This window comes from Embiotoca jacksoni, unplaced genomic scaffold, assembly GCF_022577435.1.
Source record: "Embiotoca jacksoni isolate LCO1_2020_lvr unplaced genomic scaffold, fEmbJac1.0.p SCAF_116, whole genome shotgun sequence".
NCBI lineage: Eukaryota > Metazoa > Chordata > Actinopteri > Embiotocidae > Embiotoca > Embiotoca jacksoni.
This window is the reverse complement of record NW_027185248.1, coordinates 144,752-154,165: the sequence shown is the minus strand read 5'-3', so window position 1 is coordinate 154,165 and position 9,414 is coordinate 144,752. Positions and strand designations below refer to the sequence as shown.

At 48.8% G+C, this 9,414-nt stretch overlaps 1 protein-coding gene across 2 annotated transcripts; it reads left to right on the top strand.

Moving 5' to 3' along the window:
• The first annotated feature begins 5 nt into the window (after nt 1-5).
• On the top strand, nt 6-8,550 carry misp (mitotic spindle positioning). Of its 2 annotated transcripts, none has more exons than XM_069143858.1 (5): nt 6-884; nt 4,213-6,238; nt 7,378-7,598; nt 7,713-7,751; nt 8,104-8,550. In XM_069143858.1, exons 1-5 carry the CDS (start codon nt 825-827, stop codon nt 8,191-8,193), a joined length of 2,436 nt encoding a protein of 811 aa, XP_068999959.1. In that variant the 5' UTR covers nt 6-824; the 3' UTR covers nt 8,194-8,550. The 2 variants fall into 2 exon arrangements, with proteins under 2 accessions (XP_068999959.1, XP_068999960.1); XM_069143859.1 differs by lacking the exon at nt 6-884 and adding an exon at nt 2,117-2,173.
• The last annotated feature ends 864 nt before the right edge of the window (nt 8,551-9,414 follow it).

Here is a 9,414-nt window from a genome sequence, read left to right as displayed (position 1 = left end):
CACACAGACACACACACACACACACACACACACACACACACACACACACAGTGGCGGTGTGCATCAGTCCACCAGCTGCTCAGCGACCCGGATCGGTGAGTCCACCTTCTGAATCATTTGTTCTTACCTGTGTGACATCATCATGACATCATCTACCTGTGTGTCCTGACTCCAATCAGCTGATCGATCAGAGGTTTGATTTATAAAAAAGTTTGTTTAATGTAACATAGCCCCGCCCTCCTCTGAGAGTCAGGCACCATGATTGGCTGTTTCTCTGTTTACAAAGACCAGCAGTAAACAACTAAGCAGAGTTTTTTTCTGATGATGTCACATGTTTGTTTGTTGTTCTTTTAACAAACAAACAAGTAAACAGAAGGTGTTTTTTCAACCATAAATAATGTTTGAGTTTGTTTTAGAACTGTTTGCTTGTTGTTTGTTTGTTGTTTATTTATTAATGGTTTGTTTGTTGTTTCAACTTGAATTAAAAGAGTTTAATTTGAGCTGAAACTTGTTGGGATAAAACAACAAAAAATAAACAACATGTTTACTGTTATTGTTTGTTTCCAATTAAAATGTTGTCGAAAAATATTTCAGGATATAAACTGTCAATTCAAAATAATATTTATTTTATTGTGAAATTAAAACTTTGTTGTTGGAATGATTATTTATTTTCCCAGGTTGTTGTTTTTATTGTCCATTCTTAAAAATCATGAGACGAGGATGATGCTGTTTGGTTCCTGGCTGTGAGTCTGACTGACTGAGTGACATCATCACCTTCATCATCACCTTCATCATCACATTCGACCCAGTTCAGACCAGCAGAGATGTTCAGGTACACTCCTCCCTGGCAGGTTCTGTGTCACAGTCTGGACCAGGAGACCAAGGTGAGACAAACAAACAAACTGACAAACAAACAAACAAACAAACAAACTGACAAAACAAAAGACAAACAAACAAGAAACAGACAAAGTTCATTGAAACCAGGTCAGTACTTCAGTACTGTGTGTACTGCGTGTACCGTGTGTACTGTGTGTACAGTGTGTACTGTGTATACTTCAGTGCTGTGTATACTGTGTGTACAGTGTGTACTGTGTGTACTTCAGTGCTGTGTGTATTGTGTGTACAGTGTGTACTTCCGTGCTGTGTGTACTGTGTGTACAGTGTGTACTGTGTATACTTCAGTGCTGTGTGTACTGTGTGTACAGTGTGTACTGTATACTTCAGTGCTGAGTGTACTGTATGTACAGTGTGTACTGTGTGTACTTCAGCACTGTGTGTATTGTGTGTACAGTGTGTACTTCAGTACTGTGTGTACTGTGTGTACAGTGTGTACTGTGTGTACTTCAGTGCTGTGTGTACTGTGTGCACTGTGTGTACTGTGTATACTTCAGTGCTGTGTGTACTGTGTGTACTTCAGTACTGTGTGTACTGTGTGCACTGTGTTTACAGTGTGTACTGTGTGTACTTCAGTGCTGTGTGTATTGTGTGTACTGTTTACAGTTTGTACAGTGTCTACTGTTTGTACTTCAATACTGTGTGTACAGTGTGTACTGTATGTACTGTGTACTTCAGTACTGTGTGTACTGTGTGTAAAGTTTGTACAGTGTCTACTGTTTGTACTTCAGTGCTGTGTGTACTGTGTGTGTTGTGTGTGCTGTGTGTACTGTGTGTACTTCAGTATTGTGTGTACTGTGTGTACAGTTTGTACAGTGTCTACTGTTTGTACTTCAGTGCTGTGTGTACTGTGTGTGTTGTGTGTGCTGTGTGTACTGTGTGTACTTCAGTATTGTGTGTACTGTGTGTACAGTTTGTACAGTGTCTACTGTTTGTACTTCAGTACTGTGTGTACTGTGTATACTTCAGTGATGTGTGTACTGTGTGTACTTCAGTACTGTGTGTACTGTCTGGAGGTATTTGTACCTGCATGGTTGCTGTCAGTAAATCCTGCAGGTTGCAGGTCAGAGATCAGAGGTCAAAGGTTAGACAGAGTTGCAGCTCTGCAGGATTCATAGACAGTAACATGAAGGAGTGTTTTGTAATAGTGGGTGGGGCCGACATGGGTGGGCGCGGCCTGTATGAGTAGGCGGAGTCCGTGGAGTGGCTGTAGAAGGGGAACTCTGTCCCTTCAGTAGTAGTTGTTCAGTTGGAGCTGCTGACAGGAAACTGATCTGAGGTAAGAAAACCTGCTTCTCTTTACTATCTACAGTCAGTCTTATTGATCATCTGTCCTCATGTTAAATCATCAATAAAGAATCTTATTGATCAGCAGCGCGATGATCCGCCACAATACTGAACAAAACAACAGGAAACGCAGAGCTGCTGTTGGCCCCTGCAGGCTGCAGGTGTCATTACACTCTGCAGGATCAGACAGAACCATGAGACAGTCTGTCCTGATGAGACAGACAGAGAGGAGGACAGACAGAAGGACAGGAGGACAGACAGACAGACAGTGAACAGTCAGTTATCAGCTGACTGCAGCATCTCTCTGGAGGAGTGTCATCTTATCAGAGTGTCTCAGACTGTAGCTGTGATGCTATCACGCGCTAACGCTAGTCAGTCTGAGTGAACTGGAGTCAAACTGGTTCCTGGTGGAGGTGACCTGGTTCCTGGTGGAGGTGACCTGGTTCTTGGTGGAGGTGACCTGGTTCCTGGTGGAGGTGACCTGGTTCTTGGTGGAGGTGACCTGGTTCCTGGTGGAGGTGACCTGGTTCTTGGTGGAGCTGACCTGGTTCTTGGTGGAGGTGACCTGGTTCTTGGTGGAGCTGACCTGGTTCCTGGTGGAGCTGACCTGGTTCCTGGTGGAAGTGACCTGGTTCTTGGTGGAGGTGACCTAGTTCCTGGTGGAGGTAACCTGGTTCTTGGTGGAGCTGACCTGGTTCTTGGTGGAGGTGACCTGGTTCTTGGTGGAGGTGACCTGGTTCTTGGTGGAGCTGACCTGGTTCCTGGTGGAAGTGACCTGGTTCTTGGTGGAGGTGACCTGGTTCTTGGTGGAGCTGACCTGGTTCCTGGTGGAAGTGACCTGGTTCTTGGTGGAGGTGACCTGGTTCCTGGTGGAGGTGACCTGGTTCCTGGTGGAGGTGACCTGGTTCTTGGTGGAGGTGACCTGGTTCCTGGTGGAGGTGACCTGGTACACTTCAGACAGACAGTTCAGAAGTCCCCTGAGAATCTGTCTGATTTTAAGTTTCCATCAGTGTCATAGTGATCAGGGATGTTTGTCTGAACTCCCATGATGCACTGCAGCCAGGAGTTGAAGGGACAGTTCCACCCAATGAAAGCAGAGAAAGCAGCAGGATGCTCTCAGCTAACACCGCTCTGATTCCTGTAGTTTGTCTGAAGTGAACTGATCAATAAGAACTGTTTCCTTCACTGATCTGAACTCTCTGAACATCATCTGTTCTTATTTATTGTCAGGATCTCCGTTCAGTTCTCAGATCAGCAACTCGTCTCTGACGGCATTCTGAACGCTGAGCTCAGCTCTTTGTCTTTATGACTCAGGATTTGAACCTTTGACCTGCTTCAGACTCACTTATTGATTTATGATGAAACTCTGAGCTTCGGTTCATCTGCTGCAGCTGAACTGAAACTGATTGGTCGGTTCAACCATGTCAGACTGAACGTGAAGGTTTCATGAGAAGATCCTTCCTTCCTGTCATGTGACCTCGTCCCTTCTTTATGGTCTGTAAACGCATCGATCAGCTCCATAAACTTTACTCACATTCCTCACGTCAAACCATAAAACCAGGGAGCTGCTGCTGGTCCGGCTGCACGTCTGCAGGGACTTCATTTCCCACAATACCTTGCAAAGGCAATCATGGAATTCATGGATATTTTTTTCATGTTGTTGATCAGTTAATTGATCATAAATATCATTTAATTCATGAATAAGTAAAAATACATTTTGGCTTATAGAAAATACAATGACCTCCAGAACTGTTTCCATGGTAACCAACCTGTCCTCTCTGTTTCCATAGTAACGTCATCTCGTCCCTGTAGTTTCCATGGTAACCGTCCTCTCCTCCCTGTTGTTTCCATGTTAAGGCCCCCCCCGCTGTTTCTGTAGTAACGTCCTCTCGTCCTTGTAGCTTCCACGGTAACGTCCTCTCCGCCCTGTTGTTTCCATGGTAACGTCCTCTCCGCCCTGTTGTTTCCACGGTAACGTCCTCTCCTCCCTGTTGTTTCCATGGTAACGTCCTCTCCTCCCTGTTGTTTCAGAGACTCTCGCCAGGCAACCGTCAGGATGTTGTGACTTTTCAGACATCGAGTTTCGTTCATTGTCTTCCTCCGTCAAAAACTCCCCCCGACCCCACAGCGCCCCCTGCAGCCATGGACAGCGCCCCCAGGCGGTGGGTTCTGAAGCCTCTGTCTCCCCTGCTACAACCTTCAGACCTGCGCACCATCGCTGGCCCCGCCCCCGACCTGGACTCCTCCTCCAGCAGCATCTCAGTGGCTCGCAGTCAGTGGGTGGTGGTCTCCTCCCTGCAGGGCGCTGGTTCTGGGGATGTGGTGGTCCGGGCCCGGCAGGTCGCCGTGTCGCAGGACGGAGGGACCGCCGGCGAGGAGCTGCCTCCCAGCAGCCCCGGCAGCAGCAGCAGCAGCGCCAGCTCTCCCTGCGGATTCTACTCCTTCGTGGAGGATCCTGCGAGTCCGGAGGCGGAGCTAAACGAAGCCTGGATGGTCTCACCGCAGCGGCAGGCTCAGCTGGCCACGCTGAAGGAGGACCAAGGATTCAAACTACAGACCTACAGCAGCAGCAGGAAGCCCGAGAGTTTGTTCTCAGAGAGCAACGGAGACTCTCGGTACCGAGCCGGTCCGAACGCCGGCATCAGAGTGGTCGGGGGGGAGGAGGAGAAGCAGCTCCGCCAGGACATCATCCGGGGCCAAGCACCCAAGAGGACCCACGTGTTCCAGAACCAGCTGAGCCCATCGGAGGATCTGGACCTGAACCGGTCTACAAAGAAACTGATTGAAGGCCTTAGTGTGAGCTACAGACCCGTCAGAATCGAACCTCCTCGACCCGCTGAGCCCGGCACCGTCGACAAGGAGCAGATCAACTTCAGCGAGGTCCGACAACAGTTCCTAAAGATGGAGCAAGACCGGCTGGCAGCGCTCCTCAGAACCAGGTCCTCCAGAACTCCCCTGAGCTGGAGGGAGGAGATGGACGGCCCGTCACTGATCACAGCAGAGGAAGAGGAGGCGATCCGGGCCGAGCAGAACCTCAGCAGGCAGAGCAGCGGCCCGGAGGAGCTGTCGGTGGAGGTGGGCGGCGGCTGCACCGGCGCTGAAGGCCGGGTCAACGACAACACCAGTCCGATCCAGACCGGCGAGTCAGTGGCCGAGACCCCGATAGAAAGGGAGATCCGGTTGGTGCAGGAGCGGGAGGAGAACCTGCGGCGCTCTCGAGGCCTGAAGCACAATGATGGCCGGGTCGAGATGGTCCAGATCAGAACCACGCGCTTACCCTCGCCACTGACGCCGACCAGAACCAAAGACAAGAACCGAGTGAGCTTCTTCATCCAGAGAGAGATCGGAGAGGAGAACCGGAGGAAGGAGGAGCTGCAGGGAGCAATGGGGGACGGGACTGGGGATGGGTTGGGGGGCGGGGCAGAGGGCAGGATGTCCCAGTCTGGATCCCAGGACGTCCTCCTGTCTCCCTGCTGTCCTCATCGACACCTTGAAGAACTCCAGTTGGTCCAAATGAGTCCAGTGTCCTCCTTCACTGAGATGAACTCTAAAGGACCACTGCTCCAGGATCCGACATGCTCCTCCTCCTCCTCCTCCTCTTCTTCCTCCTCCTTCTCCTCCTCCTCTCCGGCCCACCGAACGCCGACATCTTGGACCACCCTTTGGTCCTGGAGGGAGAACCTGGAGTCCACCGGCCTGCAGAGCAGAGGACACGGAGCTCCGGACTTCATGGAGAAGGAGATCGAGGAGGTGCTACGACGGGAGGAGGAGCTGAAGCAGCTGAGGGAGTCCAGAGAGGAGTCCAGGGAGGAGACCAGGGAGGAGACTAGGGAGGAGTCCAGGGAGGAGACCAGGGAGGAGACTAGGGAGGAGTCCAGGGAGGAGACCAGGGAGGAGACTAGGGAGGAGTCCAGGGAGAAGACTAGGGAGGAGTCCAGGGAGGAGACCAGGGAGGAGACTAGGGAGGAGACCAACCCAACGCTCCTCTCTCCTGCTCCTCTGGTGGAACATGGGACCAAGATGGCCACCAGTCAGTTCTACCCTGCTGTGAAGACAGGTATGTACATATGTCTCCCAGCAAGACAGACACACAACAGACACACAACAGACACACAGCAGACACAACAGACACACAACAGACACACAGCAGACACACAGCAGACACAACAAGACACACAACAGACACACAACAGACACAACAGACACACAGCAGACACAACAGACACAACAGACACACAGCAGACACACAGCAGACACAACAAGACACACAACAGACACACAACAGACACAACAGACACACAGCAGACACAACAGACACAACAGACACACAGCAGACACACAGCAGACACACAGCAGACACAGCAGAAACACAACAGACACACAGCAGACACAACAAGACACACAACAGACACACAACAGACACACAGCAGACACAACAAGACACACAACAGACACACAACAGACACACAGCAGACACACAGCTTCTGCTGTGACACACACTAACCAGAGACAATGAATAACTTCAATAGAGACAAGACCAAAGTCCAACAGGACCAGGACACGTTCTCACTTCCTGTCAATCAGTAACCAGACAACAGGCTGCAACCACAGACACACAACAGAGACACAACAACTACACAACAGACACACAACAGGCTCACAAAACAACAACTACACAGCATACACACAACACAACAACTACACGACAGACACACAACACAACAACTATACAACACATACACAACAGACACACAACAGACACTCAACACAACAACAACACAACATACCAAACCAGATCAGAACCTTAGAACATCACAGGTTCTTTAATACTAAAGTTCTAACAACAGAACCAACAGAACATCACAGAGGAACCAACAGTTCAACATGAGAAACAGGTGGAAGGAAAAACTCCCTTTAAACAGGAAGAACCCTCCAACAGAACCAGAACCAGAGGCTGCTGAGGCTCGACCTTTCTGCAGGTTCTCTGGACCTGTGTAGTTCTGGTCTGTGGTTCTGACCCACCAACAGTTTATTGTCTCTCTGCTCTTCCCCCAGTCAAGCCAGATGTTCTCCTACTCTGGTTCTGGTTCTGTTGGGCGTGTCCTCCTGGGTCTGGGTCAGGGATCAGCTGACATCACAGTGCGTTCCCTATGACATCATTGATGACATTATCATGTATTCCTTCCTGTGTTTCAGACACACCTGTCAGTGTGTCCTCGTCCTCTCCTCATGTCTCCGTCCGGCTGTCCTCCGTTTCCTTCATCACCGCTCAACCGTGGACCTCCTCCCCTGCTCCTCCTCCTCCTGCCTCCTCCTCCGCGGTCCGATCCGCCCCCCCCGCTGTCCGAGGACTGACAGAGACTCTGCTGCAGGACTTTGAGGAGCGACGGGTCAAACTGAAGCTGGAGGACAGCTCGGTGAGCCTTTATTCTGGCTCTTTTTTTGGTAGTCTTCAGTGTGAGGACATCCTGTCTGCTGAGGTTTCAGTTCATCACAGTAACATGTTTGTTTGTTTGTTTGTTTGTTGTCAGTACGCAGGAATCCAGCTGGTCGACGACGTCAACAACGAGGTACGTCCTGCAGTTCAACATTCAGGGCCAGTAAAGTTTGATAAAGTTGAATAAAGTTCAGTAATTTACTGCTGGTGTGCATGCACATGTGTGTGTGTGTGTGTGTGTGTGTGTGTGTGTGTGTGTGTGTGTGTGTGTGTGTGTGCTTGTGTGTTTGTGTGTGTGTGTGTCTGTGTGTGTGTTTGTGTGTGTGTATGTGCCTGTGTGTTTGTGTTTGTGTGTGTGTGTGTGTGTGTGTGTGTGTGTGTGTGTGTGTGTGTGTGTGTGTGTGTGTGCGTGTGTGTGTGTGTGTTTGTGCCTGTGTGTGTCTGTGTGTGTGTTTGTGTGTGTGTTTGTGTGTGTGTGTTTTCAGGTCGTGGAGTCGACTCGAGTTGTTCGACATAAGAACCAACGAGCGCTGCGCTGGGAGGCCGGAGTGTTCACCAACCAGGAGGACCAGTGAGACCAGATCCAGGACCAGATCAAGGACCAGATCCAGGACCAGATCCAGGACCAGATCCAGGAGGGCCATTCTGAGGACAGTCTGTTCAACAGCCTGACTGATGTCTTTCTTTCAGGTCCAAATGGTTTTAAAGGTGGACACTGCTGGTCCAATCATCTGCTGAGTTTCCAACAGAGACAAGAAGAGAAAAAAAGACCTAGAAGAAGAGTAATAAAGTTGTAGAACAAGAGAAATAAAGAGTTCCAGTGAGTGAAGCTGTCGTCCTTTAATAATGAAGCAGCACAACAGGAAGATTCTGATTGTTTTCCTGCTTTGAACCTGATTTATCTGAAAGTGATGAATAAAAGCTGAAAAGTGTCTGCTGCCTGTTCACTGAGAGTACTGAACACAACCAGACCACACTGGGACTGACTGACTGACTGACTGACTGACTAACTAACTAACTAACTAACTAACAACTAATTAACTAATTTGCCTTTATTCTGAAAAACAGAACATATTTCACCAGATTGTCCCTCCAGATGAGATGTCAGAGTCTGACCAGATGAACAGGAGGTTCTTAAAGGTGGTTCTAGATGAACAGGAGGTTTTTAAAGGTGGTTCCTGATGAACAGGAGATTCTTAAAGGTGGTTCCTGATGAACAGGAGGTTTTTAAAGGTGGTTGTAAATGAACAGGAGGTTTTTAAAGGTGGTTCTAGATGAACAGAAGTTTCTTAAAGGTGGTTCTTGATGAACAGGAGGTTCTTAAAGGTGGTTTCAGATGAACAGAAGGTTTTTAAAGGTGGTTGTAAATGAACAGGAGGTTTTTAAAGGTGGTTCTACATGAACAGGAGGTTCTTAAAGGTAGTTCTTGATGAACAGGAGGTTCTTAAAGGTGGTTCCAGATGAACAGAAGGTTTTTAAAGGTGGTTGTAAATGAACAGGAGGTTTTTAAAGGTGGTTCTAGATGAACAGGAGGTTCTTAAAGGTAGTTCTTGATGAACAGGAGGTTCTTAAAGGTGGTTCTAGATGAACAGGAGGTTTTTAAAGGTGGTTCTAGATGAACAGAAGGTTCTTAAAGGTGGTTGTAAATGAACAGGAGGTTTTTAAAGGTGGTTCTAGATGAACAGAAGTTTCTTAAAGGTGGTTCTTGATGAACAGGAGGTTCTTAAAGGTGGTTCCAGATGAACAGAAGGTTTTTAAAGGTGGTTGTAAATGAACAGGAGGTTTTTAAAGGTGGT

What these genes read in the sequence shown, in the direction of transcription:
- misp (XM_069143858.1), top strand. Translation starts at nt 825, where the DNA reads ATGTTCAGGTACACTCCTCCCTGGCAGGTTCTGTGTCACAGTCTGGAC. An exon ending in CTACCCTGCTGTGAAGACAG is followed by an intron (nt 6,239 to 7,377) that starts GTATGTACATAT and finishes CCTGTGTTTCAG; the next exon opens with ACACACCTGTCAGTGTGTCC. An exon ending in TGAAGCTGGAGGACAGCTCG is followed by an intron (nt 7,599 to 7,712) that starts GTGAGCCTTTAT and finishes GTTTGTTGTCAG; the next exon opens with TACGCAGGAATCCAGCTGGT.